This window comes from Dromiciops gliroides, chromosome 6 (assembly GCF_019393635.1).
Source record: "Dromiciops gliroides isolate mDroGli1 chromosome 6, mDroGli1.pri, whole genome shotgun sequence".
NCBI lineage: Eukaryota > Metazoa > Chordata > Mammalia > Microbiotheria > Microbiotheriidae > Dromiciops > Dromiciops gliroides.
In genome coordinates, this window is record NC_057866.1 from 255,261,474 (window position 1) to 255,287,874 (window position 26,401).

The 26,401-nt window shown below is 42.1% G+C and overlaps 1 protein-coding gene across 1 annotated transcript in view; it reads right to left on the bottom strand.

Annotated features, from left to right (window-relative positions):
* The window catches only part of BMP2K (BMP2 inducible kinase), a 103,238-nt gene extending 77,914 nt beyond the window's left edge, over positions 1–25,324 (bottom strand). Inside the window, exon 1 of the mRNA XM_043970356.1 lies at positions 24,981–25,324. Coding sequence (XP_043826291.1) covers positions 24,981–25,173 — 193 coding nt within the window. The 5' untranslated portion in view covers positions 25,174–25,324. The remainder of the gene's footprint in view (positions 1–24,980) is intronic.
* Between the last annotated feature and the right edge of the window lie 1,077 nt (positions 25,325–26,401).

A 26,401-nucleotide genomic window follows, 5' to 3' on the forward strand; every position in this document is an offset into this window, starting at 1 on the left:
AGTGAAGATAGTAGAAATGTAAATTAGAATTGAAATTTACTAGAAAGAACTTCTCAAAGTATTATTTTAAGAAAATTCCAAAGACATTTTTACAGACTGAACTTCACCATTCATTATATTACATAAGTAATTGCTACAACTAAAGTTAAATGTAATCAAGTTTCAATCAAGGAATCAAGATATTAGCAACAAATTAAAGTATGTTACAAAATAAACATTTTTCTTCTCAGCATTCAAAATTAGGCTACGGTACCACCAAGAAGTTCTCAAATATATCTGCCTACATACATGCAATTTAATAGTTTTGGGGTTTTTTTTGCTGAACACATACAATTGAGTGTGTGTGTGTGTGTGTGTGTGTGTGTGGACAGAAAGATATGAACAATATACTATTGCTGCCTAAAGGCAGTAAGAAATTATGCTTCTATTGAAGGTAAATAGGGGCAAGAATATATAGCAACACCTCACTATCCAACTGTATTCAACAATTCTTACTCAAGCATTTGTAAACCACTTATTTTAAGCCGCCAGTGTAGTAGGTACTAGAAATACAACTTTAAGAAATCATAGTTCCTGGGGGCAGCTCGGTGGCGCAGTGGATAAAGCACAGGCCCTAGATTCAGGAGGGCCCGAGTTCAAATCCAGAATCAGACAGTTGATACTTACTAGCTATGTGACCCTGGACAAGTCACTTTAACCCTCACTGCCAAGGAAGGAAGGAAGCAAGCATAGCTCCTGCCCTCAAAGACCTTCCATCCTATCAGAAGTAGCGTAGGAAGACTACAGAGAATAGTGTATGTGATGGGCAAGGTAACATGAATCTGGTACAACACAAGGTGGGAAGGCAAGGAAAACAGGGATTCCAAAAGACACTGCCAAAAAGAGTACACTCCAGAGATGGAGACTGGCCTGCTAGGCTTCCAGCAGCACCACAAGGGTCAGAGAGGCTGGGAAACATCAGTAATATAGCTTGGATAATGACAACCCGAACGTGTTCATGGCAAATAAAGACAAGGAAGACAAGAATCAGCTAGAAGGCGCGGTGGGTAGAGTACTGGGCCTGGAGTCAAGAACACCTCGGTTCAAATTCAGCCTAAAACATTTTCTAGTTGTGTGACTTCAGGCAAGTCACTTAACGTCTTTTTTTTTTGCCTGTCTCCTCAGGCTCTACCCCTCAGGACTGTTGTAAAGACTAAATGAAATAATACGTGTAAGGTGCTTAGCCCAACCTCTGTGCTGTCTCCATCTCCTCATTTCCTCTTTCCCCACATGTCCAATCAGTAGCCAGATCTTTTGACCTCCACAGCTACTCTTGCATCTGTTCCCTTCTCTCTGCTCAAGAAGATACAGACCCTGGTTCAAGCCTTCATCACCTCTCTCCTGGATAATTGCAATAGCCTCCTAATTGTCATGCCTGCTTCAAACCTCTCAACTCTCCAATAGAACTCCCATCCCAGTAATTTCCCCCAAAGACTACTTTCCCTTAAAAGCAGGTCTAACCATGTCATTGCTCTACACAATTCCACAGGCCCCCTAATGACTATAAATTACTTCATATTTATCTCGTCCTTTTCTAATTTCTATTTTTGTGTAAGTTTTATAACATACATAACTATGAATACTGTAGAACACATATAATTCATGGGAGTGCATGCTCAAGAATTTGTTACTAATAAGGATATGCAATGAAAAATTCAAGAGCACTGAGTCAGAATCAATGGAAAGAAAGGCTCGGAAGCCTGTTGGGAACTTGAGCAAAGAGAAGGTGAGAAACAGCTATGGACAATCAAAGGGGAATAAAAGAACTACTGTGCACTATGGAGGGTCCATGTGAGGTTAGGTAAGAATTTATATTGAACCCTATGGGCATAATTTCATTATAAATTCCTCTAGCTCCTTCCAGCAGCTTTCAGAAGCTCTGGAATAGGAACTGAGCAGACAGGTGGTGTGGCTGTTAAGGTTAAGGATTAGCCAGACATGAAGAACAGATGGACAAGGAGGCCAAAAGATTAAGAGAGAAGGCAGTGCCCTGTTAAAATGGTTATATATAGGACCCAGAACCTCAAGGGTCAAAAGAGAGGCCAGAAAAAGGATGAAAGACTGAGAGGGCAGGAAGCAATTAAAGGGAAGAAGGGATCCTGCTGAGGATAAGAGGCAGATTTAGGAGAGATGGAAGGACAAGAGACTGCGGTTCATAGTAAAGTCAAAATGAATACTGAAAATTGAGAGACGCTGACACTTCCACTCTGGGAAATTACAGGAGCTCTTCTGACCACTCCAGCTTTGGCAGAGTTGTGTATGTTATAAAGCTTACACAAAAATGGAAATTAGAAAAGGATGAGCTAAATATGAAGTAATTTATAGTCACTGCAGAACCATTGGTATTTCAGCAGTTAGCACAACAAATGGTAGTGTGGCACACTAATGCTGTACCAACAAAAAACCTGCTCAGAAAAGTAGCAATACAAAGTCAGTCTATCTATTACTTCGAGGCCTGATACAAAAACCTTGGCTCAAAAAAAAGATACATACTTGAACATTCAGTGTAACCGTTATCAAAAAGTACATTTTACAGGGTTTCAAATGTATTTATCTTGATGTTACTGAGCACACACACAAAAAGAACAAAACTCTTCTAAATGAAAAGGCTAAACTTCAGTTACTTTTTCCACAACAACTGATGGAATAAATCATGACTTTGAAGCGAATTTAACAATATGCAAATTCAACCAACCACCTCTAGACGTAAGAGTTAAAAAAGCCTTGATGTGATTTATTGTTTCAGGGTAAAGATCTAGAAAATGCACCAGTCCCAATCTTGATAGGCAAATTCAAGACTGAAAACACAGTGAGTGTCTGTGAACACTGGGGACTTGGCAAGGGGCATGCAAGAGTGGAATATTCTTGGGTTTCAGTTCACAGAAACTGAAAGACAGCAGGACCCCTACCTGATAAAGGTTACAGGCACAGGCACCAATTGACAGATCTGGCATTCACCACCCGTTGTGCTGCATCATGGATCCAGGGGAGACTGAGAAGGCATTCAGGGATGAGGAGTGTTTACACACACTAACACTACACTAGGCTGTATAACCAACAAGGAGCAAGTTCAGATAAGCCAACAGCAGCTAAGTAGCTTAGACCTCAGGGAGGAGCAGGGCCCTCTCAGCTCCAGCCTCCAGTTCAGTCTGAAAGCATCAACAGAAAACCAGGACAGACTTGGAGTTTTGTCATTTTGAACCTCAAAAGCTTCGTAGCCGACTAACACACCCGACTCCAACAGGAGTCTACTGCAAATCCTCAGTTTACCGGGTGTTCAGGGAAGACTAGTATCTCTGCTGTGAGTGATTGCAGAGCCCTGCTCAGGGCTGCTTCCCATCTTTGATGTCCACCTGTCAACTCTCATCTGTGGCTCCAAAAAGCTGTAGCATGCAGTGGCCACACCCCAATGAACCATCTCAGCAAATGGATTAAAGCAGGGTGAGGGTAACTGATAGACCTCAGACCTGCAGGTGAGTTAGGGGGGTGTCTACCCTACACATGTGAAAACTTCCCCAGGCAGAATGAGCAGATGAGAACCATTTCCAACAGCCATGAAGGAGGCTGAAGCAGGCACTGTGGAGCCACTGCATCCCAAAGCCATTGCCAGTCATCCTCCCTTTTGTCCTGCCACTCGACATTGAGGACTCTACAAGAGTGAAGCGATAACTTTGTGTAACTCTGCCTCATTAAAATCCAATTCACACACGAGTCAAGACATCACCCCATAATGTCACTGGTCCTCTTTAAAACAGAAGGACAAACAACAACTGAAATTTCCACCAAGGAGCAAGTTCACAGCTGTGTTGCACAGATCCACCACCCAGGTTAAGAACAAGCAGAGCCTGATTGGGGGTGGGGGTGGGAATAATCAGACTGCTGTGAATCAGACCACTTAGGAAACATTGAAAACTTGCAAGTCCCCACCTTGAACTGTCCCTGAGGTTCTGGAATAACACGGCGCTCAATCCCCCAAGAAAGCAAGAAGACCAAAAGAGACAAAAAAGCTCGATCCAGACTTTCTACCCAGAAGTACACAGAGCCTGGTCTGTGTGTGAAGTATGAAGTGTGAAATCAGGAACAGGTCTGTGAATGCCTGTCCTACTTCTAGCCAGGGCAAATGGGAAGACCTAGTCTCAAAACAAAATATAGAAGCTAGGAAGAAACTACTTTTTCCGTTTTTAGATATGGGAAGAGTTCATGACAAAAGGAGAAAGAGGGAATCACAACAAATAAAATGGGTGCTTTTGATTATATAAAATTTAAAATATTTTGCACAAACAAAACTAAGGTAGTTAAAATTGGAAGGAAAACAAACCTTTGCCAAAAGTTTGTCTGATAAAGTTCTCATATCTAAGATAAAGAATTTATTCAAATTTATAAGAACAAGAGCTAGTCCTCAATTGATATACGAACAAAGGTCAGGAACTAGTGTTTTCTTTTTTTCTTCTTTTTTTTTGGGGGGGGGGGCGCAAGGCAATGAAGGTTAAGTGACTTGCCCAGGGTCACACAGCTAGTAAGTGTCAAGTTTCTGAGGCCAGATTTGAACTCAGGTCCTCCTGAATCCAGGGCCAGTGCTCTATCCATTGCACCACCTAAGCTGTCCCATTAGTGTTTTCTAAAGAAGAAATAAAATCAATCAACCATTAAAAAAAACAACTCCAAATAAATAATTAAATATTTTTTAAAATGCAGAAGCAACTTCTACCATTAGCAACATAGGAAAATTAATTGTTGGAGGGTATGGAAACAAGCACATTAATGCACTCTTGATATAGCTCTGAACTACTGTAAAATATATAAAAAATAAACATTCTTATTTAAAGCCTTGAGTTTCAAATTCTATCCCACCTTTTCCTCCCTTTCCTCTCTCCCTGAGGCAGTAAGCTATCAGATATAGGTTAAACAGCCATTCTTGAAAGCAATTTGCAACTATGCTCCAAGTCACTAAACAGTTTTGACACAGCAATACTTCTATTATGCCAATATTCTCAAAGAGATCAAAGAAAGGGGGAAAGAAAAAAATAGGAAAAAAGGACCTAAATATAGAAAAAAATATAGCACCTATTTTTGTAGGAGCAAAGAACTAGAAACTTAGGGAGTGTTCATCCATTGGTGAGAAAATGATGAAACGAATGGTTTCAGAGAAACCTAAAGTGAAATGAGCAGAACTAATAAAACAATCTGTCCATTATTCTTAAAAGCAACTTTAGAAAAAACTTGAGAACTGTGATCAATCCAATGACAAACTACAATATGAAGGATAACCGATGATGAAACTCAAAAAGATGCAAAATAAAACATAACATTTTCAGACACAGCCAATTTGGGTAATTTGGGTATTTGCTTTATTTAACTATGTATATTTGTGTCAATAATTTGTCTCTCATCTCTTTCCTCCTCCCAAAGAAAAGGGGTTAGGAAAGAAAACAAGAGTTTAACCTCAGTGTTAAAAAAAAAAAAAACCTACTAAATATTTGGGACATCATTGTGAGGAGAAGGAGCTCAAGTAACTTAGTTGTCCTAAAAATTATCAACATAAATAGTCTGGGTCAGTAGCTTTCAGAACTAAGACTGTCCAGGTCCAAGTATCAAGGAATTAACTTTGCTAAGTTGCTTGAAAATATGGTTATGGCAAAGGTTTTACTTGGATCACTTTCAACAATCCCCTCCCAACACACATCAGAAGTTGGGAGTCTTAGGAAGTAAAGACACCTAAAGCGACTAAGACTTTGTAAGCATGCATGATCGTCATGCACATCCCCACTGCCAACAAGCCTAGAATGACCACAGTACAGTTCCTATTCAGCAATCCTATGGTCTTCAGCTTTCACGTATTATCCCTCTTTCTGTCAGATGGTACATGAACATTTTGCATTTTAATTACATAGCTGATGTTTTAAAAAAGGTTCCAATCACAAGGTCTTTGAATTAAGAAAGAGATAGGGAGGGGGCAGCTAGGTGGCGCAGCCCTAGATTCAGGAGGAAGTGAGTCCAAATCTGGCCTCACACACTTGACTCTTACTAGCTATGTTGACCCTGGCCAAGTCACTCAACCCTCATTGCCCTGCCCCGCCCCCCCAAAAAAAAGATAGGGAAAGATCTATTATAAAAAGATAATTCTAGTTCAGCAATGGGTTGAACTATTTAGCCTGAGATCCAGATGAACTGGGATTCTGTGAAAAGGTCAGTGGATTAAATCTGAACCTTTGAAAGAATAATTTTAATAAAGCAGTGGTGAAAGAAGTCAAGGAATTGAGTGAGTAGTTAGAGGAAGTCCAAGTAGAAACCTACATTTTGACTATTCTTTAAAAAGGTTTTGCCCACAAAAAGAAAAAAGTAAGAGATACTAGAAGGTTACTTGAAAGAAGAAGACCCACAGGGCACAGTGCAGAAGAGAGGTTTAGAAAGAGACCTAAACTAGAGAAGGAGAGACAAGTGAAGAGGAAAGGAAGATTCAAGAGAGGTATATAAGTGTTAGTGGAAAGTCCAGGAAGAAGTAGGCTGGGAGGAGACAAAGGCAGAGATGGAAAGGAAAGACAATCACATACTCAAGCAATGCTGGATTAGCTATGCTTAAAATGTTTTACCTAATTCAAAGCCTCTCCTTTCAATTCCAATTTTTTTTCAGCTTCCTGAAAAGTATCTACTTGGTATACAGCATTAAAAATAAAACTAAATTTATATAGCTTTTTATTCACTACTCCAAATTAACCAATGCTTTTTGCTCAATGTTTATTCCATTTTATGCATATCATCCCTTAGGTTAGAAATTAATCTTAAAGAGGCAGCTAGGTGGCGCAGTGGATAAAGCAGCAGCCCTGGATTTAGGAGGACCTGAGTTCAAATACAGCCTCAGACACTTGACGAGTACTAGCTGTGTCACTTAACCCCAATTGCCTCACCAAAAAAAAAAAAAAAAAAAAAGGAAAAAAAAAAAAGAAATTAATCTTAAGCATCCCTAACAACAAATGTTCCATTAATAGCACAGCCTTAAAATTCTACCTTGGAACTATCATTCATTTATCATCTATTATCATTTCTTCCAGAGCATCCTTAAATCTATTTCAACTGGTACCACTTGTCAGGTACGTCTACAAATTCTGTCATTTAGTCATGTCCAACTCTTTTTGGACCATAGCACACCAATGCTGTCCATGAGGTTTTCTTGGCAAAGATACTGGAGTGGTCTGCCATTTTCATCTCAGTGAATTAAGGCAAACAGAGGCTAAGTGACTTACCCAAGGCCACAGAGCTACTAATAAGTGTCTGAGTCTGTATTTGATCTCAAGTCTTCCTGATTCCAGGACCAGTGTTATATCCACTGAGCCACCTAGCAGCCTCCTATCCATGTATACTAGACTCTCTATACAGAAGTATTCCCCTATTCAAAAATGGGTTGTTCCAAAAGTCTGTCCACAAATTAAATATAACTCAGAATACATTTTCCCATGGGAATGCTATCTATTCCTAGATCAGCTCACAAAACCCTATTCATCCCATAACATCTCTAAAAATGAGTAATTAGGCATCATAGCATAGTGAAACTCCAGGCAAAAAGTTAACAGACAAGATTCAAGTCATACCTCCAAAAGTGACTAATCACATGATGGGCTATAAATCATTTCATTTCTAAATTCAATTTCTCCATCTGTATACAGTGCTTTAAGAGTCTGCCAAATGTCTTACAAGTTTTGTCTTAGATTAACTTTACAACAACCCTGTGAAATAGATGTTATTGTTCAGTCGTTTCAGTCATAGCTGATTCTTTGTGACCCGATTTGGGGTCATCTTGGCAAAGATACTGGAGTGGTTGCTATTTTCTTCTCCAGCTCATTTTAAAGATGAAGAAACTAAGGCAAAACAGGGTTAAGTGGCACCCAGGGCCACACAGCTAGGAAGTGTCAAAAGCCACATTTGAACTCTGATCCTCCTGAGAACTCAGATTCCTCCTGACTCCAGGCCCAGAACTCGATCCACTGTGCCACCTATTGTCTATTTTACAATTGAATATACTGAAGCTCAGCCTTATCCACAGACATAAATTAACAATTATCAGAGTCTGGATTCAAACCTGGCCCTTACCTAACACCAAGACCAGCATTCTCCTCAGTATGCCACATTATTAAATACTCATAATATATACAGACTAAATAAGACATGATCCCAGACCTTATGGAGATGACAATCTAGTAGAAAAGCATAATATAAACACAAATAACTAATGCCATATGATAAATTAAATACAAGAGAGAGGTGCTCTATAATAAGTCCCATCTACCAGATTTCTTCAATTTCAAGAGAAGGCTTTGGATATGGCTCCTGAAGCACTGAGTGTGATAAAAAAGCAACTGATGACCAAAAAACAGCACCAGTGGGGCTCACCCAAGCCTAAAGCATCCTGTGAAATCCCTGCCCCATTGCGGGAAGCTACAGTAGGAAGAGACCATGGAGAGAAAAGAGGTATCATGAACTCTCGGCAGTCAGTGTCTACACACGCCTTTTCAGGAACCTCCACATAGATTATTGCTTTAATTATCCCATGGAGTTAAAAGCAAACAATATCAGGTCTCCATGGGGTGAAAAGATGTTTGGTTTTTTCCTCTAGAGAATAAGATGAAGGAAGTTGGAGAATTTCATCAGTCCAACTCCCTTCACAATAACCCTGTGTTACCTGTGAGGAAGGAGGCGGCACCTGCAGCTTACAGTGGACTGCAGTGAACTGAACAAGTCTTCATGCCTATCCCTACAGCTGCTCCTGACTAGATAGGCCAGGCCTAAGAGGAGTGGTACAGGGTTAGTAACCTCACCGATCAATGGCTTTCACTTTCCCCTGGTAAAGAATCCAGTATACTGTCATTGTCCTTCCCCAGGGCTATGTGAATTCTCCCTGGTACTGGCACATTACGGAGGACAAAGACCTGAAAACAGCCTCCCTGAAGGGCACTGACACACACTAGACAGATGACACAATGCTGGCCAAGCAAGATGAGGCTCCTGTGGCAGAGGTCCTAGATCAGATGGTAGTCTATAGAAGGGATGGATAAATCAACCTTAAGAAAATCCAAGATCCAGACTGTCCAGTCAAGGATTGGGAAATACAGTGGGTAGGGAAAACCCAGTGGATGCCAGACACAATCTGAAACACGTTACTGATACTCGCTTCCCCAAGCCCAGAGACCTGCTGGACTCCTTAGGTATTGACGAGCCACTGTTCCTCACGTGGATATACTCATAGGCCCTAGTGAGTCATCTGAAAATCTGCCTTTCAAGGGGACCCCAGAATAGGGCCAAGGAGATCTGAAGGCAGCTATCCAACAGATTCTCCTGTTGGGCCTCACGACTGTGCCGGGGATGGGCCGTGTTCATGAAGATCAAAAGGAGTGAAAGGCACCAAGAAGTGGCCTGAGCAACTCTGAGACCTCTGGAGTTGCAAGTTCCCCAAAGCTGTCACTCATGATAACACTTCTGAAAAATAACTACTCAATTCCTGAGAGGTCACATGATCCAAACAAGATGAAGACTTAAGTTTTCCAATGCTCAGGAACTCTTAAAATTCCCCATATTTAAAATTATGTGCAAGAGATAACTGCACAAATAATTGCAGCTGTCTACCTAGCCAATCAAAACAATCCAAAGAAAATGAAAACCTGTTGAATAGTAACAAAGGCTACCTCTAATCCCCTAACTATACTCACTCTGCATCCTGTCCCACCAGTCCCTCACACTAACACTGGAGCACAACTAAGCACAGGAGATCCACTCAGCAATCTCCTTAATGTTGAAGATTCTACCTGCACATTCTGCGCCTGAATTTGTGCCACCTTGCTGTGGTGACCCGACATTCACCCCTTCAGGTTGAGTACAGAAAAAAACAGAAGCATGTACTGCCTGGGGCTTAGCCCTCAGCCAGAGAAGGAATTGGGACAGGGTGGCAGCTGCACCAGGCTTGAAGTAATGGAGACTAGCACACTCAGCTAGGACCAGTTCGGTTCTGTCCCCTCAAAAGTCATCTGGGGCAGAGACTTGCAGGTCCCTCCCAACACGAGAGTAGGACAAAAATGCTTTGAGTTCCAGTCCTTAGGGATCCTCTGACATTGAGGAAGGGAGTAGAAAGTGAGCAATGTGGGAATACAAGGGGAGTGGAGGAGGAGGGGGTCTCTTGATTCAGTAGTAGGAGGGGATTCCACTGAAGAACACTCCCAAGAAAGGAGTGAGACCTCCTGTATTAGAAGATAGAGAAGTTTACAATTGCTATGATCTACAGGGATTTGTTGCTTAGAGAAACCACTAGCTCTGAGCAATTACAATGTGCTTCTATCATACAGCCTCACAACAGTGGGAGGGCACGGACACAGAAATTTCATAAAATCTGGGAAGGAGAATGAGCAAATGGAAGATAAGGGTTAGAAATGAACCACAGAATCAGTGAAAGAGGAAAATTTCTGTCATGGGATAATACTTTTATCCTCTCTAGCCCTTACAGGAATTAAGACTGCTAAAAGTAATACACAAGAGAAAAAGAGAGAAGGCAAGATCTAAAAGGCAATAACATAGAAACTGCTTAGAAGACAGAATTCGAAATAGATACTTTAGAAGAATTCCATGAGAAATACAGACTAAAGAAAGAATAAATTGTAAGAATCATCCATCAAATAAAAAAAATAAAATATACAAAAAGAGAAGAGGATTGATTAATGAAGAGAATGAGAGAAAAGTACTTTTCAGAAAAGGAACAGAAAATGAAGAGCAGCTGCTTATCAGTTACTGGGCCCTGGTAACACAGGGCCATATTTGCCCACTATGGGTCGGATGATTGTTCTTTGAGATAGCGCACAGAAAGCTCCTACTGCTAAACAGAAACAATGCCATCAAAATTAGATGTGCTGGTCCCTACAGTGTTAGCAACCTTCTCAAACAGGTGGCAACTGTGCCCAAGTTACGCCTCAGATCCAAGCCCTGGGATGCTGCCTCTTCCACCAACCAGATGGGCCCCCTCTCCCCTCTCACATGTAAGGACTCGGTTCTTAAGGAATTCTGTTTTGCAGTCTACCAGTAACTTCATCTTTTATGACAGGCAAATGCAAATGGACTTCAGCGGTCACTTATTCAGTAGCAGGAGATACACAAGGGAATGGAAGTCCTGACAAGCCCCCGCTACGGATAGATACAGGCTGAGAAAGCCTTAAGAGATGGATGGGGCAGAGAAGATCTTCAAACGTCCTGATTTCTGAGCAGTGACCATGCGGTTGGGTAAATGGTCTGGGGCTGGGAAAGAATAAGACTGACGATCAAAGACTTTCTACTTTGGGGTCAGGAGCAATGGAGGAATTTTGCCAACACCTCCCCCCATCACATACAGCTGTTTGTGGGGCATGTCAGTATGTATCAGAAATATCACATGCCAAACCAGGTGGGAGTCATTACAAGAATGACGCAGGTTCCAGAATGGGTCCACTGCTAATACAGACTCTGCAGTGTTGATACCATGCTGTGCTAGGCACAGAAGCATATGATACTAAGGGTAAGGCAGCTATTCCTGACCAAATGGGCTTCTCACGCCAGTCAGAGCACCCAGCTGGCAAAATGGCACTCTCCATCATAGGGCATGTATTCCCCTGCTGTGATTACAGTAGCCACAACTGTATGTACTTGGGGGGGCTCAGGTCAAGGGGTCCGACCTCACTGCAGCCATGGTTGTGGCAAACATACTACCCGAGGAAAGGGAAAGGCTCTCCATTAATGAGTCCAGGAGGTCTTCATTGATAAGAATAGATTGTTTTTCAACAAACATCTGGCTTTTTCTTATTGCTTCCCCAGGGCACAGTCATTCTCAATGTCCTCCTCAGAGGGCACCATACGGGCTAAGGTCCCCTTTACTTAGTATGCTTCCTTTCCACTGGAAAGGTACGAACAATTCCATTCTCAGAAAGGCCTTAAGGGGTGGTTCAAGGAACGGTTGGTTCTACTAACTGTTAAAGAAAGCCTGTCCCCCCCCAAATAGCATGAGGAAAGTGAAACCGTTGCTATATAACAATCATAAGGATGTATATTAACGTTGAAGGGGAGCCCCCAGCTGGCGTAGTGGCAATTCGGAGTCCTTGAAGGGGGTTGTATGAGGGTCTAATTATTAACCCCTGTGGAAGAAGGGGCAGCCCCTCAACAGACGCTTCTAAAGGGACAAAAACGTCCTATTTCAGAGAGAGGGCAGCTTTGGTGGGTGATCCTGTGAAAACTGAATGGGTGGTGGTATTGAGAGAACTAGGGATCCACCTCGATCCCAAGACAGGTTGCACATAAGAGGCTTGCATCCTCTTATATACTTTCTACAGTTAGCAATTCTTTGTCATGCATTAGAGTTAACTGTGCCAGAGGCCTTATCAGAAGTAGCCCTGATGTTCCTGGTGCTGCTTCTCCTCATCATTATTGCCTTACAATCAGAAGAACATGTGACTGTGCTTGAGATGTCATTATCTGTGCTGTGTTCCTAAATGTCATCAACATCATGCATGAGGAAACCCACTGTGAAGACATCATCAAGCACATGAACCAGACCATTAAGATCTGAGATTTGATCTTTACAAAAGGAGAAGGAAAAGCCTAGAATTTCTGACTTCACAATTTTTCTTTTTTCTTTCTTCTTTACAATTAGGGGGGAGAGGAGGAGAATAAGAGCTGTAAATTCTTTTTCTTTCTTATGGCTTATAAATGGTGGAAAGACCTCTAGAAGATATGTGATATATGTGATCTCCCCACCTCCTGGTTTAGGCTAGATTTTACCAAAAAGGTTAACCAAAAAAAACCGGACTTGACTGGCCTAAAGAAAGGGGAAAGGCTTGTGAACCCTCTGTCCATATCTTAAGGCTTCCTAGTCACCTGAGGGCATAAAAGATGACTGACCCACACAGGGTCAAACACCCTTCAAACCTACTCCATTTCCATTGTCGGGGTGGGGGGTTTATACTAAGAGCTACTCTCTCCTTGTTACTTAGGCAACTAAGTAAACCTTTTGTTAATTGTTCAATGACCAATGAGTACCTCATTTTATCCCAAAATTGAACTTGATGGGTGCAGTGTCTGGCCCTTCACAGGTGCAAAATGAGTACTAAGAGGCGGTAGGGAAGAGAAACATTTTTATTTTTAGGAAAAGGGAAGGCTTAATACAAGATATCACATTTGAACTGTATCATAAATGAATAAGATTTTAAGAAGTGGTAATTGGATGGGGGTGAGCAACCTTGGCACATTCCAGGGATGAGAAAAAGTATTAACAAAGGTACAGGGTCAAGATAGTATAGTATATATACAGGAACAAGTAATCCAATTTGGCTGAAGCATAGCATAGGTGAAAGATGAGGTTAGAAAGCTAAGGTGATACAATACCATGGAGACTACAAAGTGATAACTATTCAGTAAGACTCACTCAAATTTACATATAATGAAGGTGGATTAGGCAACTGTAGAACAGATTGGAGGGGTAAGAAAAAGGAACTAGGATAGTCTGGTTAGAGGGCTACTTCAATAATTCAAGAAAGTGGTAATGAAGGCTTATCCTACAATAGTAGAAATGGGACAGGTTATAACTGTAAAGCTAAAACTAATAGAACCTAATACCTTACAATGTTAGAGATGAATAAGAGAAATAAACCAAAGATTCACACATCAGAAACTAGATGCCACTGAAAACAGTAAAATCAGAAGGAACAACAGGCTTACAGGGAAAACAGGTTAAGTTCTGTTGGGTCATGTCAAGTTTGAGGAGCTAATGGAAGGCAATAAGAGATACCTACATGAATTAGAAAATCATTAGGGCAAAGGTAAGAATTAACAGTGTTAATGTCTACTACTGTGAAACTTCATAAACATTTGCAAAATGAACGGAATGAATGTCTATGGATAATCAGGTTGATATCTTGGGCAGAACAAAGATAATTCAAGATAAACTAGACCTAGACCTTAATATCAATCCTCACACAGGTAATTCTAACTAACAATATTCTCACCAAAGTTTCCAATCTACCTATCCCTCTGCCATCCTCTGATGACTCAGGCTGGAATCTTCTCACACTATAAAGTATGATCAGCCAATATTCTTGCCACCCAAACAACAACTACTCTGTCTCCATATAATTCCCCCCTAAATGCCCTAAATTGAAGACTGGTCCTCAGGTAAACCCTCATCTTATCTCACGATCCACAGACACAAATTATAATTAATTTATGCTTCTTGCTAATACCCACATGGAACCAGTGGAAAGGGCAATGTGGAGCTAGATAATAGATACTCATAACCTATCTCTGTCACTTATTATTACTCCCTAACCTTGGACAAACATGCCTACTCACTCAGGGCCTTAATTTGCTCATCTGTATGGAGGGTGTATGAGATGACCTTTAAGTTTCCTGACGATTGTAAATATTGATTCTAAACTCCTTTTCAAGCCCTTTTCACTTCAGATAGGAGGATCATGGGATCACAAATCTATGTGCTGGAAGAGACCACAGAAGTCTTCTAAACCCAACCTCTTCCATGTACAAATTAAGAAACAAAAGCCCAAAGAGGAAATCATTTACCCACAGTCACATAGGCTACTAAATGGTTTAGCTGGGATCCAAACTCAAACCCCATATAGCCAAGTTCAGTACTCCTTACACTGACTAAATTTCCTTACTGCAAGGAATTCAACGACTGAGCTGCATCTTAGCCCAAACTGAGATCTCACCAACCCCAAAATGTAAATGATGCACATATGAAGGTGCCTCAATTACATTTTGCAATCCTATCCCAGAATGTGGCAAGATGAACAAAAGCAAAATAAAGATGCTAATCTTTAATGCCATTTATTTATTGTAGCTGGGTGGCAGAGTGAATAGAGCACTAGACTTGAACAAAGTCCAAAGGTACACACACACACACCCCACCTAATTTTTTAATTAAGAAATTGGTTTAAAAAATAAGAAAATTGGGGCAGCTAGGTGGTACAGTGGATAGAGCACCGACCCTGGATTCAGGAGTACCTGAGTTCAAATCTGGCCTCAGACACTTTACACACTTACTAGCTGTGTGACCCTGGGCTAGTCACTTAACCCCAATTGCCTCACCAAAAAAAAAAAAAAGAAAGAAAGAAAGAAAGAAAATTAAAATTAGGTGAAATGAAAAATGACTAAAACAAAATGTTCATACAGAGTTTTAAAATACAACTGAAAAAGGCACAGTACCAGAATTAACACAAAAGGAAACATAAGATATTATGATGCATCATTAATGGCTAACCTATACATTCAAAGAAACTATACAAAAACACTGACAAGGAAATCATGAGACCAAACTGTACATATGGGACAAGTAAATATTACACAAGACTTCAGCAGGACTGAGCCCAAGACTCAATACTTCAAGAAGAAAAAAGTTCAATACCAAGTTACAATCATCAATTTCATTGACACCAATGAGGACAATCAGAAAAACTGAAATACAACATAAAACACCACTGCTTTTTCAAGAGATGAACACCTGGAAAGCAATCAAACTTTAAAAAAAAAAAAGTTTCCCAGAAGACACTTCCCATTCAAAGAAGCCTTCCAAACAACAGCCAATTCTCCCAGAATTTTTTCTCAGACCTAATTCTTCTTGACTTCTGTGTTTGACAATGCTGACCACCCTCTCTCCCTCCCAGATACTCTACCTTGTGGAATTTTTGTGATGCTACTATTTCTAGGCAGTTTGGTGGCTCAATGGATTGGCAAGCTGGGCCTGGAGTCAGGAATACCCAAGTTCGAATCCAATCTCAGACATTAACTAGTTGTATAATCCTGGGCAAGTCACTTAAGCTCTGTCTGCCTCAGTTTCCTCAACTGAAAATGAGAAAAAATAATAGCACTTACCTCACAGGGTTGTTGTGAAGATCAAATGAGATATTTGTAAACCTGGTACATTGTAGTCTCTTAATAAATGCTCTCTTACTTTCCCCCTCCCCACTTCCCTTGGTAGTCCTTCTCAAGTCTCCTTTGTTGTATCACTGTCTAATGAACTGTCCCTTAACTGTGGGTATACTCTAAGGTCCTATTTTATTTCTTACTCTATATTCTTTCTGGGAATAGCATCAACTCCCACAGGTTCAATTATCATCTCTATGTATGACCTACAAACATCTAGCCTTAGACCCTTTTGAGTGTGCACTGGGCATTCTGAACTCAACTGTCCCATAAGCATCTCAAATTCAGCATGTCCAAATAAGAACTCAGCTTTCCTGCAAAGTCTACCCCTCCTCCTTACTCCCTTATTTCTTCTGAGATTATCACAATGCTGGTAGTCACCCAGGTTCATGAACTCAAGAGTCAACTCAAGTCTTTATTCTTCCTCATTCCTCATTCCAATTAGTTGCTAAATCTATTCTATTCTATCTGCATATCCTTCATGTCTCCTCTCTATTCACATGGCACTGCTCTAATTCAGGAGTGTTTTACCTGGATTATTAGGATACCCCCTAACTGGACTCCCTCCTTCCAGTATCTTTCCTCTTCAATACATATACCAAATTGACATTTCTGTCACAGGTATGAGCATGTTATTCCTCTACTCAAAATGGTTTTTTTTCTGCATCCCTATTGCCTTTAAAATAAAACAAACTCTCTGTCTGTCCAGAAAAAAAAAATGACTGTTTAAAAAAAAAAAAGAAAAGAAAAAAGGTGGCACTTGAACTGAGGCTTAAGGGAAGTAGCGATTTCCAGAGGTAGAAGTGAGAAGGAAAAGTATCACAGGCAGAGGAAAGAGCCTGTGCAAAGGTATGGAGAAGAGAGGTGGGAAGTAAACTTGTTTGTCCAGAACAGAGAGTCCATGAGGAATAATGTATGATTAGCCTGGAAAGAAAGCCTGGAGCCAGAGTTCGGCTCTAAATGCCAAACAGAGGAGCCTGTATTTTATCCAAAGGAAACCTGAAGTTGCTGAATATGTTTCCCACAAGAAACCAACATGGTCAGAATTGTGCTTTTGAGATATCAATTTGGGAACCGTGTGGAGGAAGAACTAGGTGTTGGGTCTTTTAACACCATTCATTTTGATCAAAGTCCTCCTTGGACACGGGATGTCCCTGGTGAGTATCTAAGGCTGAAAAAAATCACCTAGAGCCAACTTAGGGGACAAGTCTCTCAAAATTTAAGCAAGCTATAACCAGATAAGTCTCCAAAGCATGAAGTTTGTATTCAATGCCTTTCCAGGGTGGAAACACTTGCCAGTATTTGCATTTAGATGGTCTAGTCTTTGAGCAATCAGAAATATTTCAATATCACAATAAGGCCTTAAGGTCTACCCACCAAATATTCAAAGGAAGTTCATTACTTTAAATGTATCTAATGAGAAAAATGGTGAATGACTATTTAAAAAAACACAACATCTGATTAAGAAGTTATTCTACAGGTATCAAAAGGGTAGCTCCTATTTCACCTTGGTCAATATGTTCCCCAAACTAATACCAGAAGGCATTGGTGATACTAATTACCAAATCCAACGGCTTTTTCTCAGGCTTCAACCTCCCCTTGACCGTTCTACAATATCTCATGTTGTTGACCACACTTCTCTAGCCTTACCTTACTTGATATCTGTGACACTACACATCCAAGATCTGACTTTTGTCTTCTTCCCACCAAAGCCTAAATATAGAAAATTCCTAAGGTTCTTTCCCCAGCCTTTTCTTCTCTACTCACTTCTCTCTTGCTTCTCAGGCTCATCAACTCAGCTATCATTTCTATAAAACTCATTCTGACATCAGTATCTGCCTAGGTATCACATCACTAGCTCTTGAAGCTTCAGTGCCCCCTCCGTCCACTCCCAAAGCAGCTCCTCTTTCCAACTTCCTTTCTTTAATGGTACCACTCATCTCTGACTACCTAGGTAATAAAAAAAAGAAAAACTCGGCCACTTTTAATTCTTTCCTCTCCCCTAAATTCCCGTGTCCAGTAAATTACCAAATGTGCTCAATTCTACCTCTACCTGTGAAGATTTCTGAGCAGAGCACTAACTGTACACAGCATCCACCATTGGTATACAGAATTGGGGAAAGGCAGGGAGGGGCGGGGCTGAAGATCAGGTGCAATGGTTTTCCACAGGTTATAGAATAAAGTCCAAGCTTCTTTGCCTAGCATTAATGTACAACCTTAACCTACCCCTCCTCCAGCCTTATCTCCCACTGCACCACGTAGACACACTGTATTTCCAGCCAAAATGAACTGTGTTCTTGACATGGAACACCTTTCCCTGTTTCATCTATTCCTGTAGAAACTGAACCCACCCTTCTCAAGTCCAAGCACAAATACCACCTCCTTCATAAAGCCTGACACCCAAAATGGAAATGGAAATGATCTGTCCCTCTTCTGAGCACCAAAAGCACCTCATGCCTCTGATAAACTATAAGACAGAATGTATCAAAAGCTGGATATTTCCTATCCTTTACTATAGGAATTTCTCTGAGGGCAAATGCCTGTATCTTATTCACTTGTGTAGTCCCTACAGTACCCAATACGATTCCTTACACAAGGCAGACATTCAGTATGTCTGTCAAATAAATTATTCCTCCAAGTCATGCTCAACTCTTTCCTCACACATAAGATCACAGGTTTTTAAGAGAAGAAACAACCTTCAATGAAGCCTAGAAGCCATTCCTTTCTGGGAAATAGTGTTTAAATAGAATTTCTAAAAATTATTTCATTTTGCTTTACTATCATCGATTTCAGAGATGTTCTGACATTTCCACCTCTAATTTCATTTTATTAGATTCAGCCCAATGCTGTAGTCTTTTTGAATACTGACTGCCCTCGGAGATGAGAATTTATGCTTTTATCAGTCACTGAGAAAACTGTTACATGGCACATGGGCAAACACAGATCTGCAGCAAAGGCCTCTAGATGCCTCCTTTCCAACCGACATCAAATCACTACTGACTACTCTTTGGATCCTACTATTCAACCAATTCAGAAATCATCTAATTTTACTCATTGTTATCTGGCCTATAACAATACATCTTTTCTACAAGAACAGCATGAGATGGAAATACAGCTATCTAAAGAAATGTTTACAGAGATTAGGCACCTCTCCATGTCAGTGGATGAGAACTAAATGAATCTTCATCTATCTTCAATGGTTCTCGGCCATAACCTATCTGACCAATGATTAAATGCCATCAGTAATTCCTGCAAAACACGCAGCAGGACGACAGAATGCTTGAAAGCTCCCCTCCCTGTGTATCTATCTTTACAGTCAGATAAACATGTTGACTTGTCACATTCCCTGAACTATGAAAAGGTCTGAGCTGATTTTCAAAAGGGAACTGAAGCCAAATGACTAACCTAAATCTAGAAAAACTATCTGTGCGATTTCCTTGGTCTCCCAGTCTAGTAATGCTGTCAGAAAACAAAATGAGGTTAGCCCAGCATGATCTATTCTTGATGAAGCCATACTAACTGCTCCCCTTTCCAGATATTCACCAACCATCTCTTTAAAAATATATAGAACTAGGGCGGTTAGGTGGCAAAGTGGATAAAGCACTGGCGCTGGAGTCAGGAGGACCTGAGTTCAAATTTGGCCTCAGACACTTGACACTTACTAGCTGTGTGACCCTGGGCAAGTCACTTAACCCCAGTTGCTTCAAACCCCACCCCCCACCCCCGCCGCCCAAAAAAATCTATAGAATTTTGATAGGACTCAAGCCTAGAGTATATACTAGAATCTCCCTCATTCCCCCCATCCCTTAGGGAAAAAGCCATTTTTGTGCTTCTATAACAACCTTCCCTTTAAAAGAAAATTTAAAAAATATTGTGCAATGTTGGGCATTTGACTTTTTAGAAACTATTTCTTTTCATACAAAGAAACTACATGTTACTGCATTTTAAAAGTTTTTGTTTATTTCATAGCTTGAACTTTTATAGATTGACTTTCAGTGGATTAACTAAGTGGGCTGCAACATATTACCAATGACTTACAAGCAAAAAAGACATGACCCATGAAATCTATGACTGGAGCAGGAAGCAGTCAGGCAACAGATACACTAAGTGATCACTAGTACCCATGAAATGTTTATTACCTAAAATAATATCCTACGTAATATGAAATTATATCTACTCTTGCTTCTGAAGGAAGTATTTGGTACCAACAAAAAGACCTAAGAAAGACTGCTAGTGCATTGGGTGGCACATCTATTGAGGATTTGGAAAAACGAAGGAAAAAAAATTGCACAGAATTGGAAAGCATGACTGTGTACCATTGGAAGGTGAACCTATATTGTGTACCATAATGGAAGGCGCACCATATTGGTGAAATCATGATTCTTTGTATGTGTATCTCTAATTTATTCTAAACTTTATATACATCAACAAGAACTAATCACAAAGAATGTGCCTCAAAATTTAGAGTAAAAATTAAAATGGGTCATTCTTGGCCCTTAGAGCCACATACACATACATATATTATAGGGTGGGCCAAAAGTCAAGTAGGGGTTTAATAGTTTAATAACTTTTTGAAAATTATTTTTATTTCCTATCTATATGAACACATTTATGTCCTGTATATACTATATATGATGCTATGGTATTGTACATTAAAAACAAAAAATAAAGCATATCATGGGACAAACAAGCTACAATGTATACAAAGTATATGATGTTACAGAGTTGAATCAACTGCAGCAATTCAGGTATGCAGTACACGGCTACATCCATTAATGAATAATCCTTTGGTAAAAAAAAAAAAAAAAAACTTATGTGAATGGGGGGTTAGGGAGGGTAGAAGCAGCACAGATAGCTCCTTTAGAGACATCTGCATGACAAAAATAACTCAGTGCTCAACTTCTAATTGTCCTGGTCCCAGCCTCTGAAGTCAGCCAAGTTTTCTTCTGTTGTTTTGGGGTTTTTTTTTTTCCAGGGCAATGGGGATTAAGTGACTTGCCCAGGGTCACACAGCTAGCAAGTGTCAAGTGTCTGAGGCCTGATCTGAACTCAGGTCCTCCTGAATCCAGGGCTGGTACTTTATTCACTGCTCTACCTAGCTGCCCCCCAAGTTTGTTTTCTATTTGCCAAATTTCTTTCCCCCCTCAGAAACCTAGAGACACTAAGTCCCAAGGTCCAGGAGGTAGGAATAGTAAGGCATAGCCAAGATATAAACCCAGGTCTTCTTTTACCAGAGCCATAATAGTTTTCTTGGCTTCCCCTCAAAAATTGTGTTTGTGCACAGGTATATGGTACAGGGTAAAGTTTTTGTGAAAAAGGTTGGGGGGGGGGGGAATGTTACGAGGAGAGGGTGTGTTGTGGACTGACAACCAATTAGTTCAGAGATGTGGTTACCAAAAATGCTAATGCAATCTTAAAACAAATTAACAGAAATGAGTGCATAATGAGTTAGGTTACCGTCCTACTGTAATCTGCCCCAGTTGGACCACATTCAGAGTGCTGTTTGGGTCTAGGCACCACATTTTAGGAAGGCCAGAAGCAAACTGAACTAGTTCAAAGGAGGATGAACTGCCTAACAAAGAGACTGGAAACCAAGCCACATGACTGTTGATTGAAGGAACTAAGGAAGTTTAGCCTAGATAAGAAAATACTACACGGGGACATAAATGTTGTTTTAAAATACTTGAAGGGTTACTACGTAGAAGACAGATTAGACTTGGTTCCTTCAAAAAATTTTAAGTGACTGCTCTGTGAAGATCACTTTGTAGTTAGCTAAGCATCAGGAGAGGAAAAGTAAGTTTAAGTGAGGCTCATGCAAGGAAAAATTTAACAACTTAGTGCTGTCCAAAAAAAGTAGAATGGCCTGGTTAGGCAGCTAGTGAGTCTTTCACCTTCCAGAAGGCGCTGGAAGGCCATTTCATCCAGGATGCTGTGGATGACATTCAGGTTTATTTAATATAGTTGGCCTAGGATCTCTCCAAGGGTCACTCCCACTCTTGAGATACTACGACTCCACACCTCAGTTTAGCCACAATGCAGTGTGCATACACTAAGGACGAACTGATGTGTTCTGCTCAGATCCCAGTTCTGCTATTTACTGCTTGTGTAACTTTGGGCAACTCACCTCATCTCCCTGGGCTTCTGTTTCTTCATGTATAAAATGAAAACACTGTATTAAATCAAAAGGTCTTAGACCTGGGTCTCATGAACTTGCTTTTAAAATATTTTGATAACTATATTTCAAAATAGTTGATTTCCTTTATAATCTCATGTATTTAATCTTATACATTAAAAAGCTTTATGCTAAAGGGCTCACAGGCTGACAAAATTCATAAAGTTAACTCCTGGACTAACTGATGTCTAAGGTCCCTTCTGGTTCTAAAGTCTGAGGACTACTCCTGAAGGTTCAGCTGATTTAATCTCTTTTGTAATGCTTTGAGAAGGGAAGGAAACCAGGAAAGGGAGTGATCAAAGGTGTCTCTCCAGGAAGACATCTCTGATAAGAGTCCAGGATTTAAGATTTAACTCCAGGAGCCTCAGGCACTGATCATAATAAACTAATACAAGTTTATGGGGTCAGCAGGTGCCCCCTCTACAAACTTCCCTCACCTTCTCTGCCTGAGAATGGTTCCCCTTCCAACTTGAATTCAATCTCTACCCTAAGACTACCAGTTACATATTTTATGAGGTGGTGTGGGTTTTGGTTGTTTTTTTGTTTGTTTTTGGAGGGGGGAATAATATATGTCACTTTCTTGGCCCAGTACTACCCATCCTTTTGAGGTCCTGAAAGATTTTTCCATGCTTCCTTTATAATTTCTACTTCTAGTTATGAGTATTCTGACAAATGTGTCACTGTATCATAAAAGAGATTACATATGGTACTCAATTAGTAAAATCTATTGCAGTTGCAATAGATTGTTTAATTGTTGTACTATTCTAATTCTACATTCACATTTTAATTTGCTCTGAAACTGAATAACTTAGCAAAGGCCACTGAAATGATTCACGACGACTAAAACCAAAGAACCCGAAGACTAATTTAATCGTAGAACTTTAACAATCTGAGAGCAAAGCTCAAGCTCTACAAAACTTCAATTATTTAAGGTAGCAGTTTAAAAGGAGGAAAAGATGTAGTAATAGCAATGCCTAAAATTAAGCAGAGTTTGGTAAACTTAAAACAGAATGAATTCAGCTAGTCCATCAAAAACTTTTTTACAGAGGAGTAGGGAACGAGGATTTCTTTGGTTTGTTTTTGAGGCCAAGATCTCCTGCCCCTCTAACAAGTTTCTTTCAATTGTCATCTACCATTCAATTAGACACCTTATATTTATAATCGTTCGCAAAACTATTTCATATTTATCTCACTGATTTTAAATATCCAAATTAGTTAAGTTTCTCCTACACCGCTAACTTTCTCATTGTTTAAGGTATTTGAAAAATGCATATATAAATGATGCACCTTAGAACTATTATTTTCAAAATACAAAAACTTTTCTAAAACATTTACAGAAACGAAATACATTATATCTGTTCTGCTCAATAATGGTTTTCATCGTGGTTCTGAAGGAAGTATTTGCTACCACAAAGAAAGCTATTTAGTTCTTATGAATCTCAAACCCTCAATTTTAATACTGTTGTTGTTCAGTCCTGCCTGATTCTTTGTGACCCCTTTTTGGGGGGCTTTCTTGGCAAAAAGAGTGGAGCATTTTGCCATCTCCTTCTCATTCTACAGATGAGGAAACCGAAGCAAACGGGGTTAAGTGACTTTCCCGGGGGTCACCCAGCTAGGAAGTTCCTGAGGCCAGATTTGAACTCAGGAAGAGGATTCTTCTGGAATCCAGGCACTATCCACCACGCCACCTAGCTGCTCGAATAGTAATATCACACTGATTTAAAATAAAATTTACTATAAGACCAAACAACAAACAAACCTGCAGGGGCCAGTGAAAACAGGAATTAGCAACACAGCAGAAAGTTTTCTACAGTTTCATAGGTTTTGCGAATTACAATACCGGAAAGCCGGTGATCTATAACCACTTAAGTGAATAGAATGGGTGGTGTTGTCAAAGTGTCAGATCCACTCAGTCGTCTACAACAATGGAGTGCTGAGCAAAATGCTTATTCAGTAAGGAGATGCCAGCCAGCTCTTTCATAACATCCTTTAAGAGCTGCTAAGAAGCCAGCTTTAAAAGTGACCATAACTGTGCATCCCACTAAAGACTCACTTTAAAACCACGCTCAGGGCACGTGTTTCGTGACCGCTTCCCCCAAAAAAGCAAGTTTTCGAGGGGGAGAAGATTCATGTGGAAAGCGGTTATTTCAAGCTATCACTGATCATCTGAGGTCAGCGTATGACATCAAGATCCGCAGGAGATGGACTTGACCAAGTTCCAGGGCTAACACAAGACACAGACCAACCGGTAGAGCACGCCTTCGGCATTGTTTGTCTTTCATCAGCGTGGCAGGAGGGGGTGGGGGGAAGACTGGAGGCTCTGGGAGTCGGAAGACCCCACCTGTACTACCCTGGCCCAGTCCCTTCCCCGGGTCGTCATCCCGGACTTTTTTAATCTCTCTGTGGATTATATGCCCTCATCCTGCATGAGTTGCTGGTGCATAGTTACTGGCATGTTTTTCTCCCCCTCCTCCCCCAGCCGACTGTCAACTCCTTGAGGGCGGGTCTTTGACCTTCCTAGGTATCCCGGGACTCAGTGCTGGACTGGACGGGTCCCAGGTAACCACGCGCTCCCTCACCAGTCCCAAGCCTGGGAGCTCCTTGTGGACAGGGGTCGTCTTTTGCCTCTTCTTGTACCCCCGTGCTCAGCACGGGGCTTCGAGGCACACAGTAGGCGCTTAATAAGTGTTGGCTGAATTCGATCCCTGGAGGTAGCGCGGTTTGCATTCGCTCTCTCGCGTCCGAGGAGGGACAGGAGAGGCGCCCGGCTCCGAGAAGAGGGAGCGCCCCGACGCCGCGCCCCGACCCGCCCCGGCCCCCGCGCCCCGGGTACCTTCGGCGAGCGGCTCCTCCAGGGTGACCTGGTAGCGGCCCACGGCAAACACGCGGACTCCCACGGAAGAGGCTCCGGACCCGGCTCCAGATCCGCCGCCGCCGCCGCCGCCGCCCGGGCAGCCTGGGCCGCCCCCTCCGCCGGCCCCGCCGCCGCTGCCCTCCGACTTGGGCATCCGGGAGAACTTCTTCATGGTCTTGCCGGCGCGAGGCCCCCGCGGCCCCGGGAGGCGCAGTCAGAGGGCGCCGGGAGCCTCACATCCCGCGCGAGCGCGCGGGGACACCGAGGCCCGCGGCTCGAGGGCCCCCCGCTGCCCCGCGCGGCGAGCGGGCTCCTGGGGGGCCTGAGCGGAGGACAACAAGGAGGTGGGGGAGGAGGGAGCGGACCGAGCACGGCCGCCCCGCAGCGGGGCTGTGGCGCTGCTGCCGCCGCTGCTGGAGGTGTTGGCGGGGCCGCCTCCTGCCCTCCCCGCGGGCCCGAGCTGCCTGCCTCCCCGTCCGCCCGCCCTCCCGCCTGCCAGCCGGGGGATGTGCCGTCGGCTACCGCGGCGCTGGGACTAACTGCTCCGAGCGAAGCTCCGCGCAGGCGCAGCCGCTCGCGCCCCTCCGCCGGAAGTGACGGCCCGCCTCCGCGTCACGTGGAGAAGCAGGGGCGGGGCGCGGGAGGCGGAGAGGAGGGAAGGTCGCCCCGGGCACCTCGGGCTCCACTGAGGAAGGGATGCTCCAGTGGGGCGTGGTCTTCATGGGCTCGAGTCCAGTGTCCTAGGCCTCCCGGACCCAGCCTGAGCTCGCGGTCCCTCCTCTCTCCAGGATCCCAGAGCTAGGCCCCCGAAAGCCAACAAAACCCCACCTCCTGCCCCCGCCCCATCAACTTACAGCTGAGGAAACTGAGGCCAGAAATCCCAGGGGCGGATCTCTGACTCTGGCACCTCTGTTCAGAGTTTGCGCTGGTCCGAGAAGCTGGGCCAGGCTGGAAAGGACCCAGCCCCCTCATTTGACATGGGAGGACACTGAGGTCCGGGCGCCTTAGACTGTGAGCTCCCTGAGAGCAGGGGCTGGCTTTCGATTGTTCTTGTATCCCCAGTGACAGTGCCTGGCACGTAGTAGGAGCTTCATAAGGCTACTAGATTACAAGGGAAGCGGAAAACTGGGGAAGAATTTTTGAAACAGCTATCTCTGGTAAAGGCCTCATTTCTGAAATATCTAACTGTCAGACTCATAAAAATACAGGTCATTCCCCACTTGAGAAATGGTCAAAGGCTAAGAACAGGCAGTTTTCAGACAAAGAAATCATGTAAAAAATGTTCCAGATCACTACTGATCAGAGAAACGCAAATTAAAACAACTCTGAGGTATCATTTCACACCTATAAGTGGCAAATATAACAAAAATAAAAAATACTGGATATTGGAGGGAATATGA